A 16,345-nucleotide genomic window follows, 5' to 3' on the forward strand; every position below is an offset into this window, starting at 1 on the left:
AATTTAGAAAATAAAAAATAAAAGATATAGATTTATCTATCTTTTAATTGTTATAATTGATTGTTGCTACTTTTCTATGTTGTTGGATATATTATTTATGTCTTAAGTGACAGTAAGACAGCAAAACTGTTGAACCTAATTTAATTAATATGCTGCTGATAAATGATGAGATGAGATATGAGGAAATTATGATATCTAATGTTTTTTTAATGGGGAAATTAAATAACAGCAAAAGCCAAAAAAAAAAAAAAAAAAAATACAGCAAAATCAACAAAAAAAACAAAAGATGAATCAAAATGGTGTTGGGTCAGCAGCTTATGATTAAATAGATGATGCAAAATGGTGAATGATGCTCGATATAATAATAACAAACAAATTAGTAAAGATGTTAAAAAAGAGTTTGGTGGTGTGTGGAAAAATTTAAAGGTAAAAAACAAAGTAGTAGTCACTACTATTGATCTGAATGTTTAAACTGATGTTGTACTACTTTTATAACCTAATATAAATAATAATACAAACACAAAAAATGTATATAGAGATAAAGCAAGCACTAATATGTAAAATCAGCGAGTGCCAAAAATGGTCACTCAACTGCAAAATAAAAAATGATTGTGATGATTTTTTTTTAATTTTATTTTTTGCTTATTCTATCTTTTATGTTTGTACTATTTCTGATCTAATGTTATTTAATGTTTATAAAAGAAAATGGAAAATATATTGATGTTGAACCAAAGTAGTTTTTGTTTATGTAGATTAAATTTATAAACCCAGATATTCTATTTTTCGAAAAAATAAAAACAAAAAAAACTTAAAATATAAAATCTGTTTTGGTTGACCCAAGAAAGATTCAGTTACATCATGTTACCAGATTCCTCGATCGAAATATCTAAGAATGTGGCTGTTTTTCACAATTTTTTTTTGACAAGATTTTTTTTTCCTTTATTTTTGAAAAACCTGCATAAAATGGGTGTGTCCAAGTCCACATTTGATGTCATTTAAATTAATTATATTTGTTTTTATTTATTTATTTATTTTTAAATGTTACTTCCATATTGGCTTTGAAGTTGTGCGGATGGTGCTCGATAGTTTCGATGACGACGACGATGAAGTTGTAGTTTTGGACTTGGATGCTGATAAAGTTGAGGATGATTTTGAAAGAGGTGTTGAGTTTAGATTAGCTGGATTGTTTGTGACGTTTTGGTTGTCCTTGAGGATGCTTGGCTCGCTTGAACTCAAAGACTTAGTTGTTGTATTGGTCGACACTGGAGGTTGTTCTTTGTCCTTTGATTTCGATTTTGTCAGTGAAAGCAATGGTTTGAAGATGGTTGAAGAAATAGTTGATGCCAATGAATTTGAGCTTATACTCTTTTTCAATGATTTCTTTGTTGGTATAGTATTACTATTTGCTTTGGACGCAGCTGATGTAAATAAACGATAATAATGAATTAGTTAATTGTTATTATATTGTTTTTCTTTTTCAAAAGAGTAAACTTACAATTTGTTACATTAGATCTCGAAGATGTTGCGAAACTAAAAGGATTTGGAATAGTTGATTTTTTAGCAGAGGTTGGTTTGGCGATTGCTGTAGTAGTTGCATTAAATGTAGGTAGTAGGGTGGATGTTGATGATGATGAAGATTGTATTGGTGTTGAAAGTGGTTTAGTACTATTACTATTTACAGAATTATTAGTATGAGTAGATGGCGTTGATAAAATAGATGGTTTAATTGTTGTTGGATTAGGAGTTGATAAAACTGTATTATTGGTTGAAGATGTTGAAGAAGAAGTGGTTGTTATTGTTGATTTATAAGATTTAATTGGTGTTTTTAGACGTGACTCTGGTTGGGTAGTAGTAGTTGTTGTGGTTGTTGTTTTCTTTGGTGTAATGGATTGAGTGGATGAAAGTGATGGAGTGGTGCTGCTTGACTTTGTTGGTGTTCTCAATGTTGTTGAGTTTGATCTTAATCTTGATCCGGTGGAAGAAGTTGATATTGTGTTTATAGTGGTGGTAGTAGTAGTTGTTGTTGTCTTTATATTGTCTGGTTGCTTTGGTGGAGTATCACTTAGCTTAAGTTTAACCATATTGCTTTCTGTTTGGTCAATGTCCATTGCATCGTCATCGTCAGTTGGTTGTATATCATTCTCTTGATTGTCATTGTTGTCGATGCTCTCAGATTCTAACACTGGTAAATTATTGGAAACTGTAATGGAAGAGGTGTTGGTGTTGGATGCTGAGAGATGTGGCATATTTGCAAATCCAAGTTTTGCCCACATCTCTGCCTTTTTCTTGGCATCGTAGTCAGTGATTGATTGAAACTTCTTGAATTCCTCTTCGTGAAGCTTATCGAAATCTGGCTTGGATAGCTTGCAAGACGAACGATTACTCTTGTTTCCACTGGCAGTGTTATTGACTACATGTGGATTAAACTTTGGGGTTGGACGTTGATCCAAGTTGAACTTTGTCTGAGAAGTCATCACTGGATTCCTCTGCTTCTTCTTTGCCTCTGAAATCTCTCTTTATTTGTTGGTGAATGGTAATGAACATTTTCAAGAAAGGTAGTATAAAGCAAAAAATACAACAAAACACAATAGTAATACAAAAGATAGGTAGTTTTATTAAGAAAAAAACAAAAACAAAAAAAAAAAAGAGTAGAAAGGTGTGAAGTTGGAATATTGAGATACAAGTTGTGGGTGGTTTGGTTGTAGTGTTGCAAATAATTTAAAATTAGATTCCAATAATCAAAGTGATTAAATAATTATTTGATTTATAAAGATAAATAAAGTTATTAGTAATCAACTTTGCAAATATAAAGATATGTTATGTCATGATCGATAATTACTTTAGTTTTAAAATAGACATTCTTTTTCTTGTTTTAACAATCGATGCTTTTCTTTGTTGCATAGAATCTACATCTGTATTGGAACCATCGATCAGTTCATTTGTGATACCAATCACGGTATTATTTAGATCGTCACCCATTTTTATTTATTTATATTATTTGTTCTTTCTATTATGATCTAATAAATTTTATCCTTTATTATTAAATAGTTTTGTGATTATTGATTGATTAATAATAAAAATTGATTGTTATTTTTTTTCTGTTCACAATAGTTCTTCTAACTGTTTAATCACAAAATCTCAGATAAAGAGAAAAACAGCCAATCTTCCCACTTTTTTTTATTTGAATTTACAACGGAAAAATTTGAATTTTGGCGCGCGCACACAATTTTTGATGCTAACAGTATGAACTATATTTATTAATTTGAGTAAAATTTTGTTATCACCATGGTTCAGCTGAGAAATAAAGGTTTATATCCGAGTAGGTTTGGTGAATAGTTCTATTTTATCTTCTTCGGTATCGGTCTTGTAATCTATACCGAACTGATCTACTTCCTAGAATGAATTCCAATATCCAATCAAAGATGTGCCAGTATCTGTCGTTAACTATTAGACTCTCGAGATTGACGAGTACAGAAGTGTTCAATCTAAGATTTATATCCATATTGGATGGTTGATAAAGAAGACAATCTATTTTTAACTTCCTTAGATTCACGTGGTATTAAATTGATTAGGATTTGAAAGTTTAAGACTCTCTTGGAACTTGTTGATATACTAAGTCTACAATTAACAAGTTCCATTATTATCTATTTATTGATTAAAACCTAGTACAAAGTAATATGGCAACAAGAATAGATACTTTATCTATTTTTAAGGTTTGATAAAAAAAATAATGGTCCAATTAAAATGAATTTCTGCGAAAATATGAATTTAGATTAATTCAAAGATTAAATATTAGGCTGATTGTTTTTATTATAACTATTTATACATTAATTCTAATTATTAGAAAATAAGATCGGTTGGTCTCTTTGATAAATAGTTTGAAATCGATGGGATTGTTTCAAATGTTGATTTAAAGTTAGTTAGTGTTGTGAATTTATCGACGATATCTTTGAAGTTCTTGGCGAATAGATTTTCAAGGGTGGTGTATGCACTGACATCTGCAGCACTCAGTTTAGCGCCAACAAAATACTTTCCTCCATTTTCAACCAGGATCTTCTCCCAGGCAGCGAGGAAACGTGGTAGAGTTTCATTCTTGTACAAATCTTTCTTCTCATCGGTGTCATTCGTAAAGATTGGAATCGAAATATCGTAGGATGCTTGTTGAATCGAAAGTACTTTAGCTTTATCAATTAGACTATCACCGGCTAGATTATATTTGTTGGCAATGTAGTTTTCGATCGCCAACGATTGTGAAACTTCGAAATCACCATCGATGTAGTATGGCAATTGTTTATAGGTTGCCTTTTGTTTTATTCCATCATCAGCAAATGGCAGTGTATTTCTGATATCGTTGAATTCGACATTTGCCAAAGTCAACAAAACTCTGCTGGTTTCAGCTCTTCCACGACCATTGAACTGAATATAACATATTTTATGATCATCAGTAAATTGTCATATAAATATAATTTCTATTTGATTGTACATACATAATGTAATGTTGGGACTTGATTTGATGACATCTTAAGGTATTGATTTACTTATTGATAGATTTACAGGTAATGAATTAATTTACTTGATTTTATTAGTGAATTTATTAATATTTATTGATTTGTCATTTTTGAAATTGAGTTCTATTTAAATTAAAATTAAACCTTCTATTTATTTTTAAATTATTCTATCTATTTTTAATTAATTCTTGATGTACATTGATCAGACGAGTTCAAAAATAAATTAATTAAAAAAAGCTTCCAGAACTGAAAAAAACTTCATGAATTTTACTAAAACATTCACTTTCTTAATTTTATTATTATTATCGAATATATGAAATTTATATATTTATTTAAAAATTAATCAAAATAAATGTTAATTTTTTTTTTTGCATGTTATTTGGGATACTGTTGTCTTGTAATTGGTTCGATCAAAATCATTCGGGATCCAAATACAGAAAATGAAAGGTTGACATTTGAGTAAGTTTGATTGAGATAATCTATTTTTTTTGAGGTGTTGCTATGATTGGTGTTGATATAGTAGCAAATGAAACTGCTGATGTTTCTTGTGTTTTTATGACATAAGAACCTAATAAGTTCACCTTCGGTTTGTTGTGTCACTAAGTAATCTAGTTTCAAATACGAAATTTGATGATTATCGATTTCAGTAAGTACGGAGAGTAGGTTGCTTAAATCACTTTCTGACTGTCTGCTACCATATAATACTCCAGGCCTATTGATATCTAAATGTCGGAGCGATTTACTTCCTCGAATGAATTTCAATAGTAAATCAAAGATGTAACCGAAATTCACATTGATGGTAAGACTCTCAAGATTTACTAGTGAAGTATGATCCAATCCTAACATTATATTCTCGTTGAGTGGTTCATTAAGAAGACAATCTATTGTTAGCTTCCTTAGATTCGAGTGAAATATAACATTGATTGGTGTTGGAAGTGGGGTGCTCTCCAATGAGATATGAAATTCATTGAGATGTGTACATCGCAAGAATAGATCTTTTGTGCTGATATCGACTGGAATTGCGAATGGGTGAGAGAACCTTTTGATTTTGGTGTTGTTTCTCATCTTATGAGTTATTGATCGTTGGGCTTCACTAGTTAGATCAGAATCGAGCAAATTGGTAATTGCAATCTGTTCCAAATTCAAAAGGCTTTCTAATGGAAGTAGCTGTGGGTTCATATTGCTGCTGAAGAACTTTAAGTTTTGAGGTAGTTTTGTAAACAGTTCTTTTTGATATTGTAAAGTTCCACATTCAAAATTGAGAGTCAGTGATTGAAGATTGGGATGATTTTCCAAGAGTCTAATTAAAACCGTAGATTTAATCTCTCTATTGCCGATATCAATGGTTAAACTCTCTAGATCTCTAAATATCGGTGATAAGATATTAAGTATGGTATCGAATAGGTCTTCAATCATTGATTTGGTGGGAGGGATTATACTGGTGGGGTCTGAAAGTAGTTCTATAGTCAACGATCTCAATGAAGTTCGTACAGGTACGAATTCAGTATTACTATTGGTTGTTGTTGATTTTGTTGTTGTTGTATCTGTAACACCTGAATATTTTATAAAACTTTTGAGTGTGAATTGAACAAACACCAATGGAGTATTCAATAGAAATGACAGCTCAAGCTTGTTTAGATTAGAGTAGATCGGTACAAGTCGAGCATACTCTTTGCTTCCGAAATGAAGACCACTTAGTGGATCAACCGAGTCAGGTTTCTGTTTATCATATTTCTTGATAACTCTAACGTTTTTCATTGGACAAAGTGGGTTGTCAAGATGTTGTATATAGTCTGTCAGAGGCTGAGGTTTGTCGTGTCGAAACATAAAATGTGAATTCTGATTGAACAAATATGAAACACGGTTGAACCAAACACGACTCACCAAGCCCAATGATAATCTGTATTTCAAAGTCAATGACTTGTGACTCCAAAGATATTCTATGATTTTCCTTTGAATAAGAAAACTTAATCTACAATTAATAGGCTCCATTATTATCTGTTGAAAAATAATATTATATTTAAAATTGTTTAAAAGAAAATTTTTTGTTTTTTCAAGACAATCAAAGAGTAACAAGGAGTAAAGAGAAATAACGAATAAAAAATAATTATTAAATAAAATTCGTTATTAACAATTACAATCAATCAAACTTTGAATTCTCGAATTCGATATAACAACGATTTATTTTAAAATTCTTTCTTTCTTTTTTTTTTTTTTTTTTTTTTTTTTTTGAAACAAGAGATGAAATGAAAAAAGAATTATCATAATCCTGAAAATGGATAAAAAAAATCATTTTCTACCTAATATTTATACTATTATCGGTTGTCTATCTGTTTTAGATATTTTTTATTCATTTTATACATATTCAAGTGTCTCTGTTTAAATTTATGCCCATAAATTTTTCATTGATTCAATGAAACGGCAGGAATAAAAAATAAATATTGTTGCCACCACAAAATTTTATTTAAATTTGTTTATTTTTTTTAAAAAGGAAAAAAAATTTGATCCAATGTCGATGGCCTCATCACCCAAGACCACCGATTTTTTTTATTTTTTTAACTTTGAAGGTTTTTTTTCATGGTGGTTAAGTGATTTTTATTGTCAATCAAACCATCCACTACACATAAATATTTTTGTTTTTTTTTTTCTTCAATAATAAACAACTATCGCCTCAATTTTGATTCAAACCAATAGTCGATGCAAACAAACAGGCTATTATATCAACAATTCTAAAAAAAAAAAAAAAAAAGATCAGCTCATAGCAAACAGTAGTAGATAAGCAACAAATCAATCAACAGATAATAGTAGATAAAAATAAAAAATAGTGTAGTACAATTATTTTGTAACTTATCAAAGAAAGATTATTGTAGAATCGATTAAATAAGAAAAAAAAAACAAAAAATAAAAAAAAAGGTAGAATATATATAGATATTTGTAAAATAATAATTCATTCAACAACAGTACTGTTGGTCATTTGGTTGATGACGAAAAATAATAAAAAAAAAGAACAAAAATCTTTGGGGAACTTTAAAATAAAAATAATATCTAATTAATTTGTTGACATCTTTTTTTTTTCATAATCAATCATTCAATCAAATTTGTGATAACATTTACTAAAATAATAGATATTATAATTATAATTGATAGAATATTAATAGTAGATCGATCTAGATTGATTCATTGTTCTTAAATTTAGTAAAATCCGTTAGCTTAAAGTCAGTGTTATAACAACTTTTACATTCAGCATCCAACAACACAACAGCAACAGCAATACAATAGTATACTTGTTTGTCGAAAGACCTCACTCATCACTCTCGTTTGTCATTTGTGTCTTTGAGAATTTTTCTCTCTCTGTATCCTATTATTTAACAAAGCAATTCAAAACCGAATCACATATAATCAAATTACAAATCAAGCGTCTGTCTTATCAACTAATTAAAATAAACAATAATTCTATAATTGTTCCCACCCCACACGTTTTGTTATACAAGTTTTTTATTTTTTGTTTTCTTTTCATAATAAGAATAGCATCTACTCACTTATATTATTATCATCTGTCAAACCTACCTAACTAACTAACAAAGAAAAGAAACGATCAATCAATCAAACCACAAAAGTAGACAAAACAATTAAATTAAATTTAATTTAATTAAGCAAACCACAACAACTCCACTTTTTTTCATTACTGTTTAGTGTGATATCTAATTACAATCGATCACCCACCTAACACCACCCCTATTCACTTGTCACTAGCTATATTTACTAAAAAAAAATCAAAAATCTTAAATATAATTTAAATTCTCTTTTGTTGTGATCTAAATCAAGTTGACATGTCCACTCATCTCACTCACAATATCAAAATCTAGTGTTGCTATAATAGCAATGCAAATACACAGCCAATCCAACTGTTCTCTAGCCATCTAAAATCAACTGAATTTCAACTCAAATAGCTTTGTTTTTCGATAACAAATAAAGAGAGAGAAATAAGATACATATTATATAGTTGTTAAATGAAACAATTCATTACAGAGACAATAATAATAATAATAATAATAATAATAGATAGACTGACAGATTAAAAGACATAAAAACAGGAAAAGTTAGTGGTATATAGATAGACACTGATTTGTTATTGATTCGATTAGGACAAATTCCAGACCCGACAAACACAACTCATCAAAAAAATTATCACCCAAATATAGTTATACACAATTAACATGTTAAACAAAACAACATTGACTTGATAAACAGTCAAACAACAAGATGATTACCATTGTTCTACACTTATCACATCTACTCCTAAAACATAAAAATATTTGAACAAATGTGTAGTACTTTTGGTGTTGTTGTTTTTATCCGTTACTTGGCAAAGTTATTTGTTTATAAATAATAATTATTCTTTATAAAGTATTAATAATGGTTTATGTGTTGTAGTAGCAGTTCATTTGCCAATCGTCAATTGACGCATATGTAATCTAAAGTACTCACATACAACTCTTATTTACATTTCATATGCTTTTCTTATTAATCTTTTTTTGTTTCGATCTTATCATCATCATCATCAATTACTCTTACACATCACAACATCATCAATAACAACATCAAACAAACCATTACAAGAAAAAATTTATTAACATATATTTATTTTATTTTATTTTTGCACATTTTAGACTATACTTTGTAGTATTAAAGGAAATTAATAATAATCATAGTAATATTGTTATTATTGTTTCGAACGACGACAACAACAACAATAACAACAACAACAGGGTTGATTGATTAAACACGCAACACGCGCATCTCACAACTCAACAGTTAACAAAACAAAAAAAACAAAAGCGGAAATTTCGGAAATTATAAAATGGGTGGATGTTTTTCAAAGCAAAGTAAAAAGAGAGTGGTAGATCAACAGGTGTCGACTAATGGTGGTTCCAACGAATCGCTAGAGACAAAGAAAAAGCTGAATGACGACCACAAGAACAATTTGAATCAGGTCGCTATCAACTGGAAGTCAAATACCGTCGGCATTTGGAAACGCACACACGACAAGCTGGCGATTCACACCGACGTACCACGTCTCGGTCACAAGATCGACATCGTCGATAAGCTACACAGACGTGCCAATCTTACATTCCAATCGGTCACATCGATTACACTGAACAACTTGAACGCTGGAGAGTCTCCAACCTATATCAATGGCGCACTCGCCGGTGAATCCACTGGCGAGCAACTCGCCAACAGAATCAGCTCGGGTAGCGACGGTGCTACCAACCAACAGCAGTCACCGAACGCCACTGGATCGACCGGTTCACCAAGCGTTGCAACCATCAACAACTCTGATAAATTCACATCGTCTACCACTCTCACCTCGAGTGGCATCACAACAGCACAGGTTCTCAAGAAAGAGGAAGTCGTACTGCAGGTTCTCCTCAGTTTGGCCGGTCTGCTCGACGGTCCCGAGAAAGAACAGCAAATCAAAGAGCAATATAGCGATCATATCAAGGGTGTAGGTGATATCTCGCAGCAGCTGCTGTCGCTACTGACAAACGTTGTACTCGAGCAGAGCAGAATGATGCAACTCCTCAAGGTTTGTCATCAAAAGATCATCTTGCCGGCCTACTATTTCATTAAAGCGAACCTCTTTGAGGACATGCCATTCAGAGACAAGCGTGGATCGTGGCGTATGAAGATCGTCTTTGAGGAGGATGGAACCGTGACCGCTGTACACTCGAAACGCCAACAATCGACATCGGGCACAGAGGCCGACCCCGAGTTTGAATTCGAATGGGCACTGTCGATTTCGTTCGACCACGACATGCAAATCTCATCGCTCAAGGTCGATGTTGTCGACCTCATCATTTCAAAGACACTGCCACAAGACAAACACCAAGAGATCCAACAAGCATTCTCAACACTACAACTAGCTACCACCGCCAGCAACAGTAGTGGAAACAGTTTCAAAGTATCAGAACCAACACCTCTTAACAAAATAGATGCTATATAACAAATAACAAAAAAAAAAACAAATGAATAACGATAATAATAATAATCAATTATAATTTATTTATAAATCAACCAACATCAAATCGCCTAATCACCAATTCACCTTACCCTCAAAATCTATAGAATAGCAAATCATCTCAAAATAACTAAACCTTTTATTTATTAAATAACAACAAAAAAAACAAACAAAAAACCAACTAAACAACAATAACGATAACAAATAACGGTAACTAAAGAAGAAGAAGAAGAAGAAGATCAAAGATACAATACAAAGTATATAAAAAGATAACAAGATCTGGGTTTGTTATACTTTTAAGAGCACTTGAGTGAAAGGAGTTGTACAACACAATCAGCCAAGAAAAGATAAGAACTCAATAACCAATTTAATCAATCAAATAATCATTATTTCACCTCCCTTTTATTTAAATCCTATCAAGTTGAATCAAGACGATATCGACCTTTTAAAAATAATAAAACAAATATTGTATAAATACAAGCATTAAAATTATATATATTTAAATTAATTTAAATTTTATTATGATTTCTTTGTTTTAAAAGAATGTTGTGGATATACAAAAATATTTCTATTCTAAATAAATATATTATATTTTAAGATGATGAAGTTGTTGTAGTAGTTGTAGTTGTTGTTGCTTCTCCTTCTTCTACTTTCTTATCATCAGTTGTTTGTTCTGTTTGTTCTTGTGTTGTTTGTTGTTCTAATGTTACATTTGTTGTTGTTGTTGTTATTGTTGATTCGTTGTTGGTATTTGAGGTGTTTACATCGACAGCTTGTTCTAATTGTGAAGTAATATTGTTGTTTGTATTGTTATCAGTGGATGTAGTAGTTGTTGCGGTAGCAGCAATTGTGTTTGATGTTGGCGATGGCTTGACAGGAGATGGTTTACTCTTGAAGAACAAAGAGATTCTATCTGATACCGATGTCTTTTGTTGCTGTTGTTGATGTTGTAACACCGATGTCGACAACTTGTCCAATCTAATCATGATCATACTCAACTTGCTATTGACAGCCAACAGACGTCCTCTTGCATTCATCAACTTTTGAACATGTGGATGTAAAGTTGGTACTTGTGTTAAACTATTAAACTTTTCCAATTCTATTATTATGATCAATTAATATAAAATAAAACATTCAATTTGTTTATATCAAATCTTAATTAATTAATTATTTACCATTTGATAAAGAATCTATTTGTTCCGATAGATTCTTTTGTGATTGATATACTTCTTGTATTTTAGCATCGCATTCCTTAACCACAGGCGATATCAAGAGATATAATCCATTGCCAAGAACGATACGAGGATCTATAATTGGTGGTTGTGTTGTAGCAGTATTTGCTTGTTGTTGTTGTTGTTGTTGTTGTTGTTGATCTGTTTCAACAATAGATGACGATGACATTTCTAAATATAACAATAATAAACACTTCTGCTGCTGTAATATAATATTCAAAAAAGATCATTAAACTCAAACACACATTGCAAGAATTTTCTGTGGTGCATTCAAAGTACCTGTAGTTCGTGTGTCCACTTTTTTTTTAAAAATTTGTCAAAAAACTTTGACAAAACAAAATCTTTTTATATACAATTAATAAATTAATTAATTCAAATTTTAGTTTGTTTTTTTTTTTTTTTTGAAAAATTAAAAAATAAACAGCAAAATTTTTGTTTGTGCTTTTAAAGAATAATCGAAACAAATTCAACTATCTTTCAGAATTCTTTGTCAAAAACAAAAAACAACAACAAACATTTAGCAAATCATTTTTTTATTGGTGTTATTGTTGCTTTGTTACGAATCATATATAATATACATACAGAAAGAATATATATAATAATGAATCATTTAAGAGGTTTTGTTTTAAAGAATAGATCTTCATTGGTTGGTCAACAATCGCTGTTGAACGGTAGTGGTTTGGTACAAACAAAGAGATTCTATCATGAACGTGTTTTAGATCACTACAACAACCCAAGAAACATTGGATCGTTCGATAAGAAAGACCCGAGCGTCGGTACTGCCACCGTTGGTGCACCGGCTTGTGGTGACGTCATGAAGATTCAGATCAAGGTCAAAGACAACGTTATTCAAGACGTCTGTTTCAAAACATTCGGTTGTGGCTCTGCCATCGCCAGTAGCTCGCTCGCTACCGAGTGGGTCAAGGGAAAGACATTGGATCAATCTCTCGAAATCAAAAACACAGACATCGCCAAGCATCTCTCATTGCCACCAGTCAAAATGCATTGCTCAATGCTTGCCGAGCAAGCTATCAAGCATGCCATCTACGACTACAAGATGAAACTCGAGAAACAAGCTACCTGTGAACAACCAGCTCCATCCGAAACTCAACAATAAGCAGATCAAATTCAATATACAACAACGTTTTTTTTTTTAATAATACTCTTTCTTCTATCTTCTTCTTCTCCTCTTTCTTCCTCTTTCCTTCTTTTCAACTCATTCAATCCATCCGATCCCCTTTTTTAAGTTTAAATAACAAAACAACAAGCAACAACAACAACAACAACAACAACAATAGTCAATAATAATAATAGCAAATTATTATTTTAACTTTTTTGTAAATTTAGAAAACTACATTAATTATTAATAATGATAGATATTCTTAAACAACAAACAATTCAACCGCGAAAAACAACAGCAACAACAACAACAACTTAATCAAAAACAAAGTAAAGAATTTGATAGAGCAATATTCTTCCTAATTGAAAAGTGTAAATAGTTGGTTATTATAGAGTGCAATTGCATATTTGAACGTATTGCACCAAATAAAATAAAATTTTTAAAAAAAAATAATATTAATACACAAATCTTTTAAAATTTTGTTTTTCTCAATAACAACAATCAATATATGATGATACAAATATATTTATTAATAGGGTTAACAGATATGTTAGTGATATGAACCAATTGCAATTCTATTCATTACTACTTATTAATTAATTACTTATTTGAAATTGTTTTTTTTTTTTTTTGTCGGGGTGATAGTGACAATAACAAACAAAAGACAACACACTTGATACTATACTATAACAACGGTATGACTATGGTGTAAAATTGGATGGCGCCTTGATTTTTATTTTATTGTTGTACGGAATTGAATAAAATAGGTAATCAATATAACCATGTTGAATACATAAATATTTGTTTTTGCATTGATTTTTAGTAGTCATCGGAAATTCCGATTACAAATTAAAAAAAAAAAGAATAAAAAAAATGATGATTATTATATGAATGATGTTGAATTTTACTTGATCAAGCAGTTGTTGTTGAAAACCATGCAAACAAGGTAAAATAAAAAAAAATTTCAAAAAAAAAAAAATCCACCATTTAGGGGTAACAAATTATTGAAGATATTTAAATTTAGTGCATTTTCAAAAAAAATTAATAGATTTAAAAAAAACATTAAAAATTAATTTTTAATATAATTTTAAAAAAATTAATTCTTGGTACTTTTTACTGTGTTCAAAAACAGTTTTAATAGTGCATTTATCATTCATTTCAAATATTCATTCATTGTTTACAATATCTAAAAACAAAAATATTTATAATTATAATTCAAAGAGAAACAAATTTGTAGAATAAACAACAATTAAAGATGACATTCATTAAAGGAGTTACTTATGATCCACAAGTAGCCAAGGCATCTGTCTTGCAAACCAAGCAATTGCTCGTTCAACTCGAACAAGAATTGAATTCCTCCGCTTTATCAAAAGAGAAGGTTGAAGATATCTTCAAACAATATCAATCATTGCCAATTACCTATCAAATTAACTGGGCTGTCGCTGGTAAGTTGTTATACTTTTTTTTTGTTTTGTTTTTTTTTTTAAAAAAATAAGGTTAATATTAACATTGTGCATCTACTTTAACTTTACTTTTTTATTTTTAGGTGAAGATCCACTCGAGAATCAAAAGAAAGCTGATTTCTGCAGAGACAAGCTAAATGAATTGAACCATGAACATCACTTCACCAGTAACAAAATTCCAAGAGCTTTCAATGCTGACTCTGGTGGTTATTAATTTAACTATGTATTATATATTATCAAGAAAATAAATCATATTTTGTAAATAATTTATCTATTATTATTATTGTTTTTTTTTTGAATTTTAATTAAATTCAGATAATTAGTTTTTTTTTAAGCGAAATGTGTGTAAAAAAAAATCCTTTAATTAATTATTCATCTTGCATTATGTATTTTCAAAATGTAGTAAACATTTTACAATAATCAATAATGATGGTTCAAAGAGTTATAAATAGATACTTATTAATGTTTTATTTATTATATTTACCATTTAATTGAAATTTAAATTGAAAGGTATGGTTTAATAAACAAATTAATATAATTTAATTATTGAATTAATGAATGGTTTAATAAACAAATTAATATAATTTAATTAATCGATAAAATGCTAATCAGACTATTTAACAAATATGGAGTAAACCGATTGGTAGAGTGATCAATTTGTAAGTCACTTCATCATCAGCAACGGGCGGAGAAGCTGGAAATAGCAGTGGAGATAACTGATTATCGAAGATTCAGACCGATGCTGAGGAAAGAGAAAACGAAATCCATTGTTAGTATAATTCAATCATCTGTTACTGGGATTGATGTCATCATCATCTAGGCATTTCTAAAAATAACAAAAAATGCTATGAAAAATGCTTCTAATTTTGAAGTGCAAAGGTCACAATTCAAAACAAAGAAAATAGAAGTTGTACAAAATTTTCAAACCTCTTGATCTTAATAATATTGAAATAAAATTAGATTCTAATCTATTAATAACAAATATAATCTCCAGTTTCGTTGTACACAAATAGTGCCAAATAAAGTTAGTTACCTTTGAGAAAAGAAAAAATTGGTTTAATAAAAAGTTAATAAAAAAAAGGGTTGTGTTTTAGATGTTTTTGAGATACAAACACATAATTTAACATGATCGTTTTTCAAAATAAACAAAACAAACGCTTTTTGCTAATTTGAAATGGTGGTAGAAATTTGTTGAATTGAAGGTGGTTATGATAAAGAGATAATCAAATAGAATAATATCTAATAAAAGAATATCTGAATGTAAAAACTTTATTCACTTATATCTAGATTAATATATACAAAGATTTTATTATACTCATAATATAGTTGACAATATGATGATATTTATGATTAATTTAAATATTAAAAAACAAATTATATATTGGTAAAAATATATGATGGTGCAAATATATATGATGCTTCATGTTGTTTTATTATAATGAAAATAAAGACTTACTTAAAAGGAAAGTATTTCCAATAGGTTGGGAGATTAAATCCAATCACCTTTGGGTGTTGTATCTCCATGTTCTCTTTTATGTAATATATATGTATATGTTTATTTGAACAAGGTTAGATGATATCAGGTTGGCGTTGAGATTTTGAATTCTATATATTTGATGATCATAACAAGATCAACCAAACCAAACAAAACATACCTTTTCAAAAAAGATAAAACATTCAACCATCCACCCACAAGATTTATTAAATTTTAACTTTTGAAAGGGAATAGTATTAAGTATACTAAAAGATAAAGTAAATCATTACCTTTTAAGTAAAGAGTGTGGTTGACTAGCTTCAAAGTTACACATTATTATTACCACTAATCAATAAAGAATCAACGATATTGTTTGTATATTATATGTTCTTAATTATTATGATTGCCATGAATATCATTGGTCTGATTTAAAAAATTATTGTCATATTCAACATATTGCATACCTCTAAGTTTCAAATCTACAACACATTTAAATTGTATGGTGTTTTATAAATAAACTTAAAGAAAT

At 29.6% G+C, this 16,345-nt stretch overlaps 7 protein-coding genes across 7 annotated transcripts; 3 read left to right on the forward strand and 4 right to left on the reverse strand.

The window, feature by feature from the left end:
• Positions 1 to 95: 95 nt before the first annotated feature.
• Positions 96 to 2,979, reverse strand: PPL_09200 (uncharacterized protein; the record flags this gene model as incomplete). Its single annotated transcript, XM_020579997.1, has 4 exons — positions 96 to 135; positions 1,046 to 1,418; positions 1,496 to 2,514; positions 2,840 to 2,979. The coding sequence occupies 4 exons, from the start codon at positions 2,977 to 2,979 to the stop codon at positions 96 to 98; spliced, it is 1,572 nt and encodes a 523-aa protein (XP_020430672.1).
• An 861-nt stretch (positions 2,980 to 3,840) lies between these two features.
• On the reverse strand, positions 3,841 to 4,520 carry PPL_09201 (glutathione S-transferase; the record flags this gene model as incomplete). The annotated part of the gene is made up of 2 exons (XM_020579998.1): positions 3,841 to 4,416; positions 4,488 to 4,520. 2 exons carry the CDS (start codon positions 4,518 to 4,520, stop codon positions 3,841 to 3,843), a joined length of 609 nt encoding a protein of 202 aa, XP_020430673.1.
• Positions 4,521 to 4,601: 81 nt separating this feature from the next.
• PPL_09202 (uncharacterized protein) lies at positions 4,602 to 8,428 on the reverse strand (the record flags this gene model as incomplete). Its single annotated transcript, XM_020579999.1, has 5 exons — positions 4,602 to 4,631; positions 4,944 to 6,459; positions 7,214 to 7,237; positions 7,814 to 7,866; positions 8,360 to 8,428. The coding sequence occupies 5 exons, from the start codon at positions 8,426 to 8,428 to the stop codon at positions 4,602 to 4,604; spliced, it is 1,692 nt and encodes a 563-aa protein (XP_020430674.1).
• Positions 8,429 to 9,369: 941 nt separating this feature from the next.
• On the forward strand, positions 9,370 to 10,512 carry PPL_09203 (uncharacterized protein; the record flags this gene model as incomplete). The annotated part of the gene is made up of 1 exon (XM_020580000.1): positions 9,370 to 10,512. One exon carries the CDS (start codon positions 9,370 to 9,372, stop codon positions 10,510 to 10,512), a length of 1,143 nt encoding a protein of 380 aa, XP_020430675.1.
• A 608-nt stretch (positions 10,513 to 11,120) lies between these two features.
• On the reverse strand, positions 11,121 to 11,928 carry PPL_09204 (snapin/pallidin family protein; the record flags this gene model as incomplete). Its single annotated transcript, XM_020580001.1, has 2 exons — positions 11,121 to 11,626; positions 11,703 to 11,928. The coding sequence occupies 2 exons, from the start codon at positions 11,926 to 11,928 to the stop codon at positions 11,121 to 11,123; spliced, it is 732 nt and encodes a 243-aa protein (XP_020430676.1).
• Positions 11,929 to 12,360: 432 nt separating this feature from the next.
• Positions 12,361 to 12,876, forward strand: PPL_09205 (iron-sulfur cluster assembly scaffold protein; the record flags this gene model as incomplete). The annotated part of the gene is made up of 1 exon (XM_020580002.1): positions 12,361 to 12,876. One exon carries the CDS (start codon positions 12,361 to 12,363, stop codon positions 12,874 to 12,876), a length of 516 nt encoding a protein of 171 aa, XP_020430677.1.
• A 1,258-nt stretch (positions 12,877 to 14,134) lies between these two features.
• On the forward strand, positions 14,135 to 14,556 carry PPL_09206 (uncharacterized protein; the record flags this gene model as incomplete). Its single annotated transcript, XM_020580003.1, has 2 exons — positions 14,135 to 14,324; positions 14,426 to 14,556. The coding sequence occupies 2 exons, from the start codon at positions 14,135 to 14,137 to the stop codon at positions 14,554 to 14,556; spliced, it is 321 nt and encodes a 106-aa protein (XP_020430678.1).
• Between the last annotated feature and the right edge of the window lie 1,789 nt (positions 14,557 to 16,345).

Source organism: Heterostelium album, assembly GCF_000004825.1.
Source record: "Heterostelium album PN500 unplaced genomic scaffold PPL_scaffold9, whole genome shotgun sequence".
In the NCBI taxonomy this organism is placed as follows: Eukaryota; Evosea; class Eumycetozoa; order Acytosteliales; family Acytosteliaceae; genus Heterostelium; species Heterostelium album.